The sequence below is a fragment of the Pipistrellus hanaki genome (assembly GCF_964339955.1).
Source record: "Pipistrellus hanaki genome assembly, chromosome: 6".
In the NCBI taxonomy this organism is placed as follows: domain Eukaryota; kingdom Metazoa; phylum Chordata; class Mammalia; order Chiroptera; family Vespertilionidae; genus Pipistrellus; species Pipistrellus hanaki.
The window spans coordinates 21,476,205-21,494,413 of NC_140508.1; the positions used below are offsets into that span (position 1 = coordinate 21,476,205).

The window sequence follows — 18,209 nt, forward strand, 5'->3', positions numbered from 1 at the left end:
TAGTCACAGGGATATAAAACACAGCCTAAGGAATACAGTCCGTAATATTGTAATAACTATAAGTGCCAGATGGGTACTTAAAATATCAAGGGGAGCACTTTGTAGAGTATAGATGGTCTAGCCACTATACTCTACACCTAAAACTAACACAAAATACTGAATATAAAGTGTAATTGAGAAATAAAATTTTAAAAATAGATACCAAAAATAAATAAAATAAAATAAAATAAAATGAAATAAAATAATGTTACCTTTTTGTGTAGGGACAAATAATTAGGAGGGAGATAAAATAACTATTATATATATATATATATATATATATATATATATATATATATACACACATATATGTGAAGATCTGAAGACAAAGAAGCATGAATGTCTCCACTATCCACTATTTCTCCCTCAAATTTTCTCCTATAATGAAAATCAAGATTTTTCTTCCTTTGGAGATATTTGGGTCAGCAACATTTCCTCATAGTCACTGTCCATAGAATGAGGAATGATGCTCTTGCCAAAGATCTATTTCTAAGGATGCTTTTCAAACTTCTTCCTTCTTATGTCTGGATAATGAAGCTCTCTGGTAGGTGGTTCCCAAAAGCCCCTCTTTTCACTTATTCCCGAAGTGTAGCCATAAACAGCAGAAATGCCTATTTCTGTTTAAACATCTTTAAACATAATTTCTCCAATCATTCTCTTGTTTCACCAAGTTACGTTTCAGAGGAACAAATGTAAATGCACATGTAAATTCTGATTTGGAATAAAGCAGAGTGGGTGAGGTAATTTATTGAAAGAGAGATGCTTCGAGAGAATTAGATAAGATTTTGCTAGCTGCATCATTTTTCCATATAAAACACAAATGGCCTCCTAAGCGATTTTGATTTTTTGATGTAGTAGGAGCCTCTTACCTTCGTCTTTACAGACTTCAGCGGCCTCTTCTGCAGCAGGGCTGTGCACAGTAGCAGCACTGACGCCATCTACAAAGCAGACAAGAGAAACACCGGCTCAGAGTTAATGCTGCCAAGCAGAGCCTCCCTGCCAGCATGTCCCCCCAGCCCCCGCTAGACCACAGGAATATGAACCTGTTTCATGCTCTCATATACCGAACAGTCTTTGAAGGGGTTAGTGGTTTGTGATTCTCTCTTATAATTAATGAAACAGAAACCTTCAGTTAAGACAGAGCCCAGTGAACTTTTTTTTTTTTTCAAAAAAAAAAAAAAATGCTGTTTGTTGGTACTATTGTACTTCCTTCTTCCCCACCTCTAGCAGGATGGCACACATTCTTCTTAAAACAGATTGTGGAGGAAAGGATATTCTTGTGAGTTTCCACAAAGTGCTTTCATGTGTGTGTGTTTCAGAGTTGGTTTTCTTAGCACAGCACCTCTGTGCCCTGGTGCCAGGCTGGGAACCTGCAGGGAGCGCTTTGAAGGCTGGCAGCACAGACCCAGGAGAAGGGGATCCCTGGGAGGAAAGCACCATGAGCCACTGGGAGGTTTCACATCACCCAAGCGCAGAGTGGGGAGAAGGGACTTGGAGGTCCCTGCGCCCCTTAGAGCATCAATTAACCTCCTCAGAGTCTGTCTTCTCAGTACCCGGGCACCCCAGTGATTCCACTCACATTTGGCTTCCAGGGGAATAGATAATTAACTTACTAACATGAAACTGGTAAATGTAAGACATGAAAGATTACCAAAAGCATTTGGAATGTTTAATGCTTGGCAAATGGAAAAGGAATAGTGCCTATTATTTTCCTGCAATAACAGGGTCCTTAAACTAAAGTGTTATACATACATGGCAACTAACACACATTTAAAGACAAATCCCATACTTGCTAGCATATGTCCTGTGCATAATGGTTATGACTATTACTTTTAGGTCCTGTCTCTATTGGAACAAATAATAAAAATTTTAGTAGGGGTATAATTGGAAATAATGAATCATTTTCTTTTGTTAAATGACAATTTCCTATTTAACAAAGAAAGAATAAACTATTAACCTTGAGGTCACATCTTCCCATTTCTTCATTTCTCTTCTCAGCAAAACTCCCTAAAAGAGCTATCTGTAATATACTTCCTCGGTGCACAATCTCTCCACAACACGCTTCAAGTGGCTTCCATACTGCCCCAGGAATTCTCTTACAAAAGGTGGCAATGACCACCTTTGCCAAATCCAATGGTTGTTCCCTTTATCTTGCTTGATTTTGATTTCTCAGTAACATTTCTTTTCTGTTCTTCCTAAAATACTCTCTCATGTGGCTGCTCCTTCTCCCCTGTTGCCACATATCTAGATGTAACAGTGTCCCAGGGCTCACTGATGTCTTTACTCATGTTCTTTCTAGTGAATTTTATTCAGTCTCATGCTGTTAAATATAATTTACATGCCAGTGACTCTCAAAACCATATTTCTGGTCTAGAGCTCTCCCTAGGAACCCAGGCTTATATATCTGACTGGGTTCTTGGCATTCCTTTGGGCTAAGAGTTCTCTCAATTTTACCATGGCCAAAACTGAGCAATTTAACTTTCTTAGCAAAAGCTGAGCCCTATGGCCAATCCTCCACAGATTGTATAGGTAAGTGGTGCCATCATCCCATAATTAACTAGTGTTAAAAACCTAGGACTATCCCAGCTGGCTTTGTTCAGTGGTTGAGCATTGACCTATAAACCAGGAGGCCACAGTTCCATTCCCTATCAGGGCACATGCCTGGGTTGTGGGCTCGATCCCCCTGTGGGGAATGCAGGAGGCACCTGATCAATGATTTTCTCTCATCATTGATGTTTCTATCTCTCTCCCTTTCCCTTGCTCTCTGAAATCAATGAAAACATTAAAAACAACAACAAACTTAAGACTTATTTCTCTTTTCTCTCTCCCCACCTCCAATCCATTAGCATTACCTGTTACCTTTGTCTCTAGAATGTAACACAAACCAGTCCATTTTTGTCTTCAGTTGTAGAAATCACCATCATTGCTTTCCTATGGTACCTTCTAACTGTTCTCACTTACTCTGCAAAAGTCCTGCTCTTTAGACCATTTAACCCATAGCCAAAGCAAGCTGATTACATACATATATGTATAACCATGGACACATACAATAGTGTGGTGAAGGCCTGTGGGTGTGCAGGGTGGAGGAGGTCAGTGGGGGGAAAAAAGAGGAACATCTGTTGTACTTTCAACAGTACTTTTAAAAATACATGCCGGGACCTGTTTGGCTCAATGGATAGAGCGTCGGCTTGGGGACTGAAGGGTCCCGGGTTCGATTCCGGTCAAGGGCATGTACCTTGGTTGCGGGCAGATCCCCAGTAGGGGGTGGGCAAGAGGCAGCTGATGGATGACTCTCTCTCATCGATGTTTCTAACTCTCTATCTCTCTCCCTTCCTCTCTGTACAAAATCAATAAAATATATTAAAAAAAATAAATAAATAAAATTAAAAAAATACAGTACTTTTCAAATATAACTTTAAAACAATAAGTGAAAATAAAATAAAACATAGCTTATGTCTCTCCTCTTCTTAAAAACACCCACTGGTGCCGAAACAGGTTTGGCTCAGTGGTAGAGCATCGGTCTGCGGACTGAAAGGTCCCGGGTTCGATTCCGGTCAGGGGCATGTACCTTGGTTGCGGGCACGTCCCTGGTAGGGGGTGTGCAGGAGGCAACTGGTCGATGTTTCTCTCTCATTGATGTTTCTAGCTCTCTATCTCTCTCCTTCCTCTCTTTAAAAAATCAATAAAAATATATTAAAACAAACAAACAAACAAACAAAACACCCACTGGCTTCTCTTTGCAGTTATCATAAAATCACATCTCATTCAGTCAGAAGTAATCTGAACTACAACCTCTTACAAGATTTCACACCATATTCCCATCCCATGCTCCAGCCATTCCACCTTCTTTCAGCAACGTGCCAACTCAAATGGGCCTAGAGGCATTTGCATTACCTATTCCCCCCATTTTAAAGGACTTCCATCATCTCATCACTTAGATCTAATTTTTTTCAATTTAATTTTAAAATGTATCTTTATTGTTGAAAAGTATTACAGATGCCCCCTTTCCCACCCATTGGTCCCCCTTTCCCCCTCCCACTCTCTCCCCAGGCCTTCACAGTGTTCCTTTTACATTTCCTCATTTCTCTGCAAAGCATCTGTCACTATCTGACACCTTTTTGTTATTATTTTTGGACCTCCCCATCAGAATATCAGCTTTAAGCGTTCAGGGATATTGTCTTTATAGTGTACGGCTGTGTCCCAGTGTCCAGACAGTGCCTGTGAATGACTGAGGAATATTATCTACCACTTTGATTTGGTCTGATTATGACAACAGTAAAAATGGATGGATTATGCTAGTTTAAGAACATGGGTTTTTTCTTGATGTGGAAGAGGCCTGCAGAATTGTCTAATCAAAATCCAAGTTGGAAATTATATTGAATGAAATGCAGGTGTTTGCATTTTGGAAGAATAACAGTACGTAGGTCAAAGGGCTTTAGTAACTAGAACCACATCTTCAGTTTCTCTGCACTTGGATTGGGAGGCTGTGAAATGAGCAGAGTGGGCATAGCGGTGTGTGTTGGCACTGGCCAGGGTGGCCGATGTGCCCTGCCCTGGGCCCAGGCCAGCCCACCAGCTCATTTGGAAGAGCAAGAGGTGTTTTTTTGTTGTTTGTTTGTTTTTTGTTTTTTCACATTGAGAGGTTCCCATAGTGTGGTAATGACACTATTGATCCAAAGGTAGAGAAGAGGGATTACATTTTACTTGCCTGCTAACAGGCAAGATGACCTCAAATGAAGAAAAGAAACTGCCTGTTCTCAACTGATTAAGAGGAAAGGGGGAAATAAATAAAACAAAGGTAAAATGTGTGTGCTTGCATGTATGGGTGCCTGTGCGTACATATGTGTAAACAGGGACAGGAAAATTCTATGTTGATGAAGACCATTTGAGACAGAGCAGTGAGTAAAAAAGCCTGTGAATCCTCAGCATTCAGTGGATGGCCTAAGCTGTCAGCAGTTAGCTGACTAATATTTATCATACCAACCAGTCAAAAACGGTGACAGCTTTTCACATAAGACTCATCTTCCGTGGAGCATAATGATGTGTGGGTCAGGAGCCGGGTGGGGGCGTGAATAACAACAGTTTGCAGTATCAGAATTCATTTCATTGCAAGCACTGCATCTCAGCAGAGGGAGCCCACTGACCCCGGAGCAGCTGCGCAAGGTCCCTGCTGCCTTGCTTCACTGCTTTCTCTGATTGGCCTTCCTCAATTCCATCTTCCAGGTCAATAATAAAAGCCTCCAGTTCTCTTGCAAAAGTTCCAAGGTTAATGTAAGAAGTTTCCATTGCAAAACTTATCCCACCACCTGGTCTATTTCCAAGAGTTCAGTAAAGAGCCCAGGACGTGCCTGGCACAGCCACTATTTCAAAAATGCACCCCCTGCCACCCCAGGGCTCATTAGAACTGGGCGAGTGACTTGCAACTAAAGAAAAGAAGGGTATTTTAGTTTGGGTGGTTATGTTGATCGCTGCATAATCGTGTCTACCGTTTTTAAAAGGAGAACATGCCTGAGTACAAAGTGGGTAGAAAAGAAATGATACATTGAAGGTGATAACAATCTCTTTGGAGTCTTTTGAACATTTTTAAACGTTCAGTTTGTAATCTACAGTCGAAGATCTGTAAACATTCAATTGCTACATCTGTTCTGTGGTGAACAGAGGGGATGTCAGGAAGCCTTCGGATCTCACTTCAGCTGTGTGTGTGGGGTGGTCAGGCTCAGCGACACCACCTCCCACCACACACAGGGAAATAACCAGACATGCGGCTCTTCACAATGTAATGCAAACAGTAAGGAACATGCCGCTCATTGTGGAGGGGAAGCCTCTCACTTAATTCCTTTAAACAGTTTTCATTTCTCCCCCCCACCCCAAATCACATCTGCTCATTCAAACCTGCCCTAAGTCAGCCACGCTCTGACTTGGCACTCCAACCTCTGCTCATCCCTCCTAGATCTCTGCTAAGCAAGCTGTAATTACATGGAAGAAAAATGGAATCAGCGAATGAGACATGACAATGTCCGCTTCTGAGAGGGACCGTGACTCCGAGTTAATAGAGTTGGTGGCTTCCTGAGGGAGACCTGAATGGAAGTGAAGTTAACCTGGTGAAAAGGAGAAGCATTTTCAGAAAACAGAACTGAGTAAAGTCGTTGTTCACCTCTGTGGATGAGGCCTAGGAGACTCTTCAAAAGAAATCTGAGCCCACCTGCTTCTTGGCTCGGCCCCTCCGTGTCTTCCGCGCTTTGCTTTTCTTCTGGACCGTTCTCATCTTTCAAGAAAACCACAGAGGGAAAACATTACATCAAGTCAATTTATAAAATATCTCTTTATGGCTAATATGCAGCACTGAAATTAATTGTAACCAATGTAGCATGACTCCCCATAAAGCAAGGCAGAGAGATAAATCAGAGGTATGAAACAGAAAAATTACCTATATAAAAAGGTACATTCATATTCCTCCCTTCCACACGATTTGCTTGATGAAATGTTGAACTGCAGTAAACAAAATTCACTCAGCAGTTCTACTAACATCTCTCTCCTAGAACAACATTTCCCAAAATGCAATACAGATTTTAAACCCAAATTTTCCTCCCTTGATTCAAGCAATATACACTGTGTAAGAAAACTTGGTTAAGTTTCTATGTCCTTTATTTTCCTGTTTGAAATATATTGTAAAAATATCTGTTTTTATTTAACAGATACATGAAAGCCTAACATATCTACGCTATGAATTTTTTTTTGAACAAATTATAGTCAGGTTTACACTATCACACATAAATACTTGAAAAATAATTGGGCAGCTGCAATGGTGACTATCCGCTAGAAACTAACATTTACTTTAAGCTTAAAATATATATTTCTGTGAATTTATGCATAGAAAAACAAATGTTTCAAAGGCAAATAAAGGCATGTTTTATAACTCATTGCTGGGAGGCTTTCCAAGCCTCTTTTTGTTTGGAAAATTTTTTTTCAATGATAAATTTATATAAAGATACAGAAACAAAATATAAAACAAGTAAAGTACAGAAAACAGAGACGCAGAAACTATCAGCATACTTTACTGTGTCCTTTGTCTATCGGGAAGTGAAATCTCTCTCACCTTTCCTTGAATCCGGACTGGTGCTGTGACTTGCTTAGACAAACGGAAACATGGAGGTGATGTAGGCCTTCAGAGCGAAGCCCACTGAGAACTAGTAGCATCTACTTTCTCCCCCTGAGAAACCGGCTGTCATACTGTAAAGACGCACGGGCTAGTCTACCAACTAGAGAGAGTGAAGGGCCACATGGCAGAGCACCAAGAAGCTAGAAATGTGAGTGAAGCTTTTTTATACCCTCTAACCCAGCCCAGCTGCCAGCTGAATGCAGCTGAACGAGGCCTCAGCCAAAGACACAAGGAGCAGAAGAATCACCCAGCTGAGCCCTTTTAAAATTCCTGACCCACAACCAGGCCCAGATCACTTAACCTTGTTTTGAGTGCTTTGACCCACCATCTGCTATTCCTACCAATTCTTCATCCAGAGGCAAGAGGATCATGAATTTTCCCCAGAGGAGAACTCAACTAGCAGAACTAATACAAGTGCCTCAGAGAAACAATGGGAAACATTTCCCTAAGCAGCTCTGGAAAATAACCTAGTGAGGAGAGTAGCAGATGGGAAAACATTCAGAGTTGACCTGGCTGAAAAAACATTTATAATAGAATGATGAAAGTAAATGAATAAAAAGAGTGACAGTGGGGAAGAAATGCTATAATTGAATACATGAGTGTGGGTAGAATTATGTCTGCCTTGCACTGGGGGAACAACTTAGGGGATACCGTCTAACTTTTAATATGAGGACTTGCGGCAGCTCTTTAGCTACCTAACTCCAATGTTCTCCATTGGGTTTTTACACCGACCACATGATTATCTGACATTTTCTCTCTGGCTCTCTGAGTGGGCCAGGGCATTGGCTTTTGCTCTGGGAATGAAACAGTCATCCCAGCTGCTCTTGCTTCCTTAATGAGGCAAATTAGTTCAGGAGCACGTGTCAAAAACATAGGTCAGTATTTCACCTCTTCCCCTCATCAAACAGGCTGAGTCAAACAGGAAAAATCTGCCAACTTATCTGTCTCCCCCAAAGACAGGCCTTTTAACACAAATTTCTCTATGGGCTTGAAGTCTACAGTGACATGTTGCCTTTAAAATGAGTCTAGTTATCACATCTCCTAAGGAGTGGGGGTAAAACACTTTCTTGTGAAGAAAGGAAGGAAAAGAGAATAATTGAGTCATAGGAAAGTGAGAAATTGGTTCCAGCAGTTCTAAATGCATGAAAATTAAATTCATGGGCAGATCACAGATCAATACAAACCAATTTGGCTGTCTTCCTAGTCTACTGTTACTGAGTTTTTACCTTTACCTGCCGTCCCATTCCCTCATGCAGCCACTGAGTGGCATGCTTTTGTTTTCCACTTTGAGTCTTGGCCAAACAGTGTTCTGGTTATAGCATTTCTGCCTTTGGACAGAAAACTCAAGAGACACTTCCCATGTTTATCACGGAGAACATGCATTCTAGAAGAATGCTGGATTTGTCATTGGAGTCACATGCCCTCAAATGAAAAGGGTCAGGTATACTGCTTTCACCAATTTGCAAAGACATGCATCTGCAAATCCAGCAGGGGGACCCAGTGTAGAAGTCTTGCTTTTAAAACCCTGTTGATGCATACTTGGGCAATTAGATTAGCATTCATTTCACTCTTTTAAAAGGACAATTTGGCTGACTTATAACTTTCCATCCATTTTATATGCCTCAAACGATTGAGTTCTTTGTGAAACAGTGAGCTTCTACTGGTAGGAAAAAAAAAATCTCATTACACAGTTACCAATAAGGATTTTATAAGGACAAGCTTTCTTTTATCAGCCTTGTCTGTCTAGTTATATTCATAGGAAGCACATAAACATAAAGTTGAGTGGAGTGGGGAATCTAAATATGTGGTTTTTAGAAGGGATTTACTAGTAAAAGGCGTATAATAGCCCTGGCTGATTTGGCTCCGTGGATAGAATGTCAGCCTGTGGACTGAAAGGTCCGGGGGTTTGATTCTGGTCAAGGGCATATGTCTGGGTTGTGGGCTTGATCCCCAGTAGGGGGCGTGCAGGAGGCAGCCATTCAATGATTCTCTCTCATCACTGATGTTTCTCACTCTCTCCCTTCCTCTCTGAAGGGAGAGAGTGATATATATATATAATAATATATATATTAAACATGAAGAAATACAGGAAAATAACATACTATTTGTTTGCTTAAAAAATGTCCTACAGGAGCCGAATTCTCTGTTAATACACTAAAAGGTGGTTATTTACTTCAGAAGATACATTTCCACAGCATTGATGTGTCATATGATGCTTTATTTTCCTATGCCCAAGACCACAGTGACCTGTGAAAATTCTCACTGTTTTAACCCATATATATATATATATATATATATATATATATATATATATATTGAGCATATACTATATGCAAGATATTTCAGAAATTTTATAGAAATAAAAATGAGAGACTCTTGCTGTAAAGTGAATTCATGTAAGTGGAAGGAAGGTACCATTGGTTGGAAGATGATAAGTATGCAGTCCATGTGTCATTCTATATGAGAAAGTTTTATAAGGACAAAATCTCAATGCCATGGCCACAAATTACTTTCCTGATATCTGTAGTTCCTTTTGTGAACTGTGCGTGGGATGGAAAGTAAATCAGTGCAGATCCATCCTTGCAGCTGTGGAAACAACCTGCTGCTTGCTGCCTGCTGGTGCACTGTTGCCATTTCTTACAAAGCTCCCCAGATTTCTGGACATGGACAGAGCACAGGCCATTCAAACACTGTGGATTGCAAATTGGATTATAGACTCCAATTCTTCCATCTCCAGTAATGTGTTTTTTATGCATCTCAGTGTCCTCCCTCTGTAGGCAGAGACTACTTCTCACCCCATTGATGTTGGACTTGACCCCAAGTGACTTGATTTGACTAATGAAATATTAGTAGGCATGATGTGAGCAGGGGGCTTAAATGTGCTGCCTAATTGAACTTGGTGCTAGTGCTTCTGACACTTGCTGTGATAAGAATGCCCGTTAGCAATGGTTTAAAGAAGAGGAGAGATATTATGGCGCAGACTTCAACTGGAGCCACAGTTTGGAGTTAAGCCCAGGCAAATCACACCTTGAAAATGTACTGCCCAACAGAGCACTACCTACATCAACTGAGCCATAGCCAACCTGTACCACCTGTGATCATGAAAAAAGATATTTCTGTTGTAAGGCCCTGCATTTTGGGGTGATTTGTCACACAGTATCATTAAAAAATAGATGATTAATATAAATACTATAATATTATTTTTTCTCAATTCAGGAGAGCTTAAAGATTTTTTAATTAGCATTTTTTATTTATAAAAATTTAGTCTTTAATTTTGTATTTTTGACAACCAGCTAGCTACATTTTCATCTGGAATATGTATAAAAACTCTCTAGAGGATACATGCTTGAAAAATAAATGTACCTTATATAAGGAGGGCTCACTGTCAAAGAGGATGTACTGTCAACTGTGATAATTATATTTTATTTAGTTGAGCCATGTAGGCAGCAAGATACTAGTTACTACTAGCTAACATTTATTGAATATTAGTTATGTTCTACTCAATGTCTATATACTTTGAAAAGATTATAAAATTGAATTCTGAGAACAACTCAGTGAAGTTGACATGATTATTATTCACATTTCATGAATATGGAAAATGAAGTGCAGAGATGTTAAGTAATGTGCCTAAGGGCCCACAGCTAGCAAGTGTTGGCAGCTGGATTTCAATCCAACCAGCTGATGCCAGCACCCAATATTGATTCCTTGGAAAAGTAACTAATATTTGTGTCCAGGTAAGATATTTTCATTATTGGTCAGCAAAAATGTGGGAAAATGGTATTTAATATGAAAATAGCAGGAGAACTACACTATAGCCTCATATAGATTAACACAGAACACTGAAAACATGGATAAATTAGCTCTTCTGACACTTAAACCAAGTCAGTGCAATGCTGTAATTTCAGACTTATTTCTTTAATGCTAAAGGTATTTTTACTTGTGCATAATTTTAAAAAACAGAAAGTTTCAAGAAACTTTGTTTTCCTGAACCATTGAGAGCAAATTTGGGACATAATCACCCCCATTAGCCCTGAATACTTTAGTTTATTTTTTACAAACAAGGACATTCTCTTCCATAACTATGGTGCAAACAAATTTGAACAATTTTCAATAATATCTTTTATAGCAACTGGGGATCACACACTGCATTTAGCTGTCATGCCTCTTTAGTCCTCTTTAATCTGAAACAGGCAAGCCTCCCCATCCCTGGCCATCTTCTGCACTGGGTATTTTGCATCTCTTGGACCTTGTCCCCTTTAATGTGAACACTGACCTTGCTAAGCTCTTCCTAACGGCTTAGGAAAAAGGAAAGGAAGGAAGAAAGGAGGTGAAGAAAAAAGAAAAAAAGAAAGAAAGAAAGAAAGAAAGAGAGAGAGAGAGAGAGAGAGAGAGAGAGAGAGAGAGAGAGAGAGAGAGAGAGAGAGAAAGAAAGAAAGAAAGAAAGAAAGAAAGAAAGAAAGAAAGAAAGAAAGAAAGAAAGAAAGAAAGAAAGAAAGAAAGAAAAAGAAGGGAGGGAGGAGGGAAGGAGGGAAAGAAGGAAAGAAGGAAGAAAAAAAGGGAAGGGATGGAAGCGAAGGAAGGAAGGACCAGGGAAGGTTAGTTTGAAACATTTTGTTCTGGAACTCATTAGCTGATTGAGTTATTTTAATAGATTCATCTTCAGAAAGTAAGTTCCTAAGTTGGCTGCCTCATTATATTCATGCCTCATGTGCCTCCTTAAGTGCAATTATCATGACATTGTAACTGTTATCTGAGTTGGACTTTTATCTACATTTTTAAAGATGAAGAAATCAAGGTTGCAGAGGGTCAAGTTCTCTGAAGTCCCACAATTAGTGGCAGAGCTGGGACTTAAACTTAGGTCCAGATATGCCTAAGTTTGAGGTATCTCTTTCTTGCCTTGAAGGTTCCTGTGACCTCTTCTGACCCTTGAGAGCTAAATTGTAAATCCTTGGCTGAGAGAGATGCCTCGCTGTTCCTGTGTTGTCCTCAGTACCCAGTACTGTCCTAAAATCTTTGGGGTCTCCACAAACACTCGTCACGGAACTGAGAAAGAAATGTCATTTTCCCCTAAGCAGTAATTATTATTATTATTATTATTATTATTATTATTATTATTATTTTGCTTGAAACATATTGTAGCTCTTGATGTAGAAAAAAACACCTGGTGTCTATTTAGCCTCTGGTTGAACCTCATTAAATGGTGGATTAGCTTTAAAATGTCAAATTTCTTTGATCACACATAATGGCTCCTAAAAGTCAAATGTAGTGATGTTCAGGGAACACATGGAGTTCAAGTCCATCTGCTTTCACTACCCCTGCGCCAGCATCCATCCCTCTCTCCTGGGCTGTGATAATGACTCCAATCATGCTTTCCTCCTTCAGCTCTGTCCTCAAAGTCTATTCTCAACTGAGAAGCCGCATTGTTTGTCTTGAAATGTTAGTTAGATCAGACCATTTCCCTGTCAAATGCTCTGAACAGTCCAAAGGCATCAAGGCCCCATGTGCTGAGGGAACGAAATATGTTGTTTTCCTGCCCTGACCTCTTTCTAGTCTCCTCCCACTTACTCTGCTCCAGCTGCTTTGAGCTCTGGTGCTATTTCTCCAGCACACTAGGTCTCTGCTCTCCTGGTCTTTCTATTGTACCACCCAAACCCCTGCCTGGAGTGCTTTCCCCCAGGCACTTCAAGTCTGGGCTCACCTGTCCTCTTTCCAATTAGGTCTCTTCTCCCCATCCACACACACACACACACACACACACACACACACACACACCATTCTCCTTATCCTAATATACTTTTTATTTTTATTCTCCCCTGTCCCAGTTATTTTCACCTTCTATAGAATTTAGATAGGTATTATATTCATTGTTTATGTCTGTCTGTTCCCATTTGATTGTAATGCCTTCAAGGCAAACATCTTTGTTTGTGTCATTACCTGACTGATGTACCCTAAATACTTAGAAGAGTCATATGGTAGGTGTTCAATAGGTGTTTGTGAATTAATGAAATAAGCTCTTCTCTTACTTGGCCTTACATGGCTACCTCACAAATTAATCAGAAAAAAAGGGGGAAATTATCTTCTAGTAAAGACTATTAAAAATATACCCATGAAATATACAATAGGTTACTTATGAAATACAAGGATCATACAATATGTGGGACAGACACAGAATCCAGGCTCTTGTTATGCTATACCTATCACCATTTTATATTCGTACTGGAACAGTTAGTTAAAAAAAGGAGTCTCTTCCCCAGGCTAGTGAAGATTATCTGTGGAACTTGTTATAACATAGTTATACAGACTAGAGAGACTGAGAACCTCTCAAGATGGTGGGGCATGAATAGTCAGTTGGAAGTGCTGTCCTGGTTGCGAGAACCAGTTCTACTCAGAATAAACTCAGATGGTATTACAAGCATGCCCCATTAACAGAGAGAATATAAAACCTACAAGTTGATCTTCAATTATAGGGCAGAGAAGTCAATCATCTTGGTCTTGTCTTTTTCCAGAAATTTCCCCAAACAGCATACTTGTCCAAAAGAGGGAAGAGGAAATAATTGAACCTGATGTTTTTAAGAATATGTGTTTGTCAGGGGAGACCTAAGTGTGACACATGTTGAGAAAAGAACACATATAAGAGAAGAACATGCATCTGTCCAGATACTTTGTATGATCATAGGGTAGAGTGCCAATTGTTCAATGAGGTACTCAACACATACCTGCTGAGGGATTGGACTCTGCAGATTTCTACACTGAAGGTGTGATCCTGGTATACTAAAACTTGCCATGGCATATCTTGGTATAAAGATAGCACAGGGCAATATCCCAAAGAGCTATTTTAAATATCACACATACCCTCTTAATAGGTAACATATGGTTCTCCCATATGGCATGTTAATACAAGTACTTTTACTCTGATACAGTTAGTTTTAATCCAAGGATTTCCAAATAATTTACAAACACTGTTCATTAGCATGGTCATCCCTGGGGAAGGTGCAGAGCCTCACAGAGACAAAAAGCGTCCTGCTTATAATCAATAACCATTAAAGAATGACAATAATAAGAAATATATTAATATGATATTTATTTTTAGATTAAGGAATCAACAAATGGGAATCAAGCAACTTTCCCAAAGACTTTCAATGACTCCATGGTATAAGTAGGGCTAGAAATCAACTTATTCCAATGCTTATGGCTATTCTACTAGTTGATCTATTTTGGTGAATTGACCATAGATTACACTAGTTTTCAGGTGTGTACATAACCTCATGTCTATACCATAAATGGGAAAATTATGGTGTGATAGACTAGAATAAATTTAGCATCATAGTGTTACAGTGGGATTTCTTTGAGCTCTCTCTCTCTTCAACACAACAACTGTGCTTTGTCATTAACTTTAAGCTCTAAAATATCTATTTCTCTGTATTGTCATTTATGTTTCTGAATTGAGATAACTGGTATGTCTACACATTTGTTTAAAACAGGAACACATTGTGCTCCATGCAGATGTTAAATCTGAACTGGCAAGAAGAAACATTGTTTTGCTTTTTTGTCTAAGAACAGAAATTATATTTAAAAATGTTCTTTGAATAGAAGAATCATTCCAGAAATAAAATCAAAAGCTCTCTGGTATCTCTGTCATCAATTAATGTTTGATGAGTACCTACAAAGTTCAATATTGTAGAGAGGGAATAAATTAGCCTGTTCAGAAGACAAAAGGCCTTCCCTTCAGGAGTTGACAAAACGAAGATGGATGGAGTGGTTTCATGAGAGGCATGAAGTAAAATTGAGGCTATAGACAATTACATGGAGGAAAATATAAAAACTTATCTCATTTCTGTAAATCTGAATAAATGGTGAGTATTTGAGCTGAATTAAATGAGGAATATCTAAATAAGTGCTTCAGTTATCCACTTTGCTTTATCCACATTACTCTTTGGGAAATCACTGGTTAAGAATGTACATCTAGGGAGTACAGGTCCCCTGAGGGAGGGGGTCATTTAATACATGAACATTTTAAGTTGCAAGCAGCCCCATATTATCATAGGAAGTAAAAACCTTAATCTTTGTGTTTCTATCCTGTATCTTCTTTGAAATGGTTGCTCCTTTAGTGTGGAGACATGCCAATTTAAGTGGTGAAAATAAAAATTTCAAGATTCTCGTTTGGAATTTTGAAGTTTAGGATGAAAGCAATTTACGGGTTTTCCACAATTCAGTAGGAATGTTTTATAAAAATGTTCCCTTACTCAAATTATCACCCTATAGAGGATGAAAATTGACAAGCATTCCTAAGTGTACTATCCTACCAGATAAAAGAGTAATATGCAAATTAACCATCACTCTGCTATACCCACAAGCCACACCCACAAACCACACCCACAAGCCAATCAGATCAAGTATGCAAATTAACCACAACCAAGATGGCTGCGGCCACAGAGAGCAGGAGGGAGGTTCGGGTTTCTCTGGCAATGGAAGAAGCCAAGCTTTCTGCCTGCCCTAGCCAGCCTAAGCCTCCACTCAAGGCTACAAAGTTTCAATTATAGAAGGTAAACAAATCCAAATAGAAATGGCTGCCACCACTGAGCAAGCAGGAGGTTTGGCTCTGCTCCAGGCTACAAAGTGTCAATTGTAGAAAGTAAATATATCCCAGATACCAGGGCCTCCACTTTGGTGCAAACCACCACAGGCCCATCGCCCAGGCTGCCCCATATCCTAAGGGAACCCCTACCCTGATCTCGGATGCCCTTCAGGGCAAACCAGCTGGCCCCATCCCATACACCAGGTCTCTATCTTATCTAATAAAAGAGTAATATGCAGATTGATCATCATCCTCCACAATATGTCTGCCCCCATATGGTCAAAGATCCTTCCCCTAGGTGGATACAAGATGGCCACCACAAGATGGCCAGCAGGGGAGGGCAGTTGGGAAAGACCAGGCCTGTAATGGAGTGCAGTTGAGAGGGATCAGACCTGCAAGGGAGGGCAGTTGAAGGCTATCAACCCTACAGGGGAGGGCAGTTAGGGGTAACCAGGTCGGCAGAGGAGGGAAGTTTGGGGAAAACAGGCTAGCAGGGGAGCAGTTATACATCAGTCAGGCTGGTATGGGAGTGGTTAGGGGGTGATCAAGCTGGCAGGCAGAAGCAGTTAGGGGCAATGAGGAAGGCAGGCAGGCGAGCAGTTGGGAGCCAGCAGTCCTGGATTGCTAGGCCCACCGGGATTGGGCCTAAATGGACAGTCAGACATCTTTTGAGGGGTCTCAGATTGGATAGGGTGCAGACTGGGCTGAGAGACAGGCCCCTCCACCTCACCCCTACCCCCACCCCCGTAGCCCCTGTGCATGAAGTTTGTGCACTGGGCCTCTAGTCAACTATAAAAATAGCAGTGCTTTCTGTTAGTCTTTTATTTATCTATCTTTTAAAAATGCAGAAATATAGTAATGGTTTTGTTTAACCAAATGTTTACTTAATAGCTATTTGACATTGTACCAGAATAAATTTCAACATATTGTTCCATTTATTTCACGTGAAAATAATTCACAAGGGCAGAAACCACACACCTTTGAGCAGAGAGAGCATGTTTTATTCATGTGAAAATTTATTTCCAGAAAACTGCCTTCCTTGGGACCCAGTGCTTTTAGTCTGGAAGAACCTGGAGCAGTGGTTCTCAGACTTCTCAGTGCATCAGCATCCCTTGGGGGAAAGGGTATGTTAAAATACAGAACTGGGTTCTGATTCAGCAGAGCTGGAAGAGGCCCGAGAATCTGCATCTCTAACAAATTCCCAGGTGATGCTGCTGCTGTGGTCTGGGCACCACACTCTGAGAATCACTGGTCCAGGCTCTGGAGTACTGAGTGGTAAGAACAGAAAGTATCATATGATTTATTTTCATTCATTAAATATAGCTACTGATAGCCCATTCTTAGCTTCATTAATATTGTTGTTCATTTTCCAACTTCTTCTGACTCTCTCTGTAGCCACTAATTGAGTGAGTACTCCCTTAAGATTATAGTACTATTTCTTAGTAGAAAGAATAAATGTTAGACTTTTCATGAAATAAATATAGAAAATGTACCTTTTCAATTTCACTGAAACTATATTAAGCCACCTTATCTTAAAATGAATGCATTGGTGAAGAAAATGTTGGGAAGGTTTCTTCTGTTCTGGGTGCTACACAGAGAGGAACAAAGATGGGAGCCTACCCTGCATGGAGCTTTCTGAGGAGACAGTGAGTGACCCACAACCTGGGTTAAATACAACAAACCCTGTGCTGGCAGAGGCAGGGAGGGCTATGGGGGATCTTTGAGGAAGCAACCAAATTCAGTCCAGAGGGTTCCCGGTAATCTTTCAGTAGATTCCTGCCCCAGCTAAAACCTTTGTCATTGATCAGGTATTTACTGAGCCATCAGTGTTTATCACTCTCTGTTGTTTAGCGCTGCACTGCACTGTGTGATAGCAGCCAGCCCCATGTGGCTATTGGGCACTTGTAATTCAGAACTTCCAAACTGAGATGTCTGGTAAATGTCAAATACATGTCAGATTGTGAAGACAGCACAAAACAGTGAAAAGTTTCTTATTAACAATTTTTATATTGATTCTATGTCAAAATGACAGTAATCTGGCTATCCTGGGTTAAGTAAAATATTGAGTTAAAATGAATGTAACCTGTTTCTCTTACTATTTTTAATATTGTTCTTAAAACAGTAAAAATTACAAATGCATTTGTGACTTACATTTCATTTCTATTGAATGGCTCTGCTCTAGAGATTACTAGTGAGGGAAGGGACTCTGGAGCTCAGCCCAGTGGAGTTGATAGATATTGTAGCCAGAGGCCACAAATCCCTACCATTGTCCTTTGGCACTCACCTCTGATTTCTCTGCATTAATATCCTGCTTTTGTGCCCATTGAGAGGGACAACTCTGAGGCATATCCCACATCATCTCCCAGAGTTCTCCTTCAGGACCCAGTCCAAGTTGTCCACAGGACAATCTGTACCTGTATTTGTTTCCTTCCCTTT

At 40.1% G+C, this 18,209-nt stretch overlaps 1 protein-coding gene across 1 annotated transcript in view; it reads right to left on the bottom strand.

Moving 5' to 3' along the window:
- Positions 1–18,209, bottom strand: part of MACROD2 (mono-ADP ribosylhydrolase 2) — a 1,842,294-nt gene that overhangs the window by 126,732 nt on the left and 1,697,353 nt on the right. Inside the window, exons 12-13 of the mRNA XM_084887643.1 lie at positions 6,242–6,304; positions 909–977 (exon numbers count right to left, since the gene is read on the bottom strand). Of these exons, the coding sequence (XP_084743769.1) occupies positions 909–977; positions 6,242–6,304 (132 nt within the window). The remainder of the gene's footprint in view (positions 1–908; positions 978–6,241; positions 6,305–18,209) is intronic.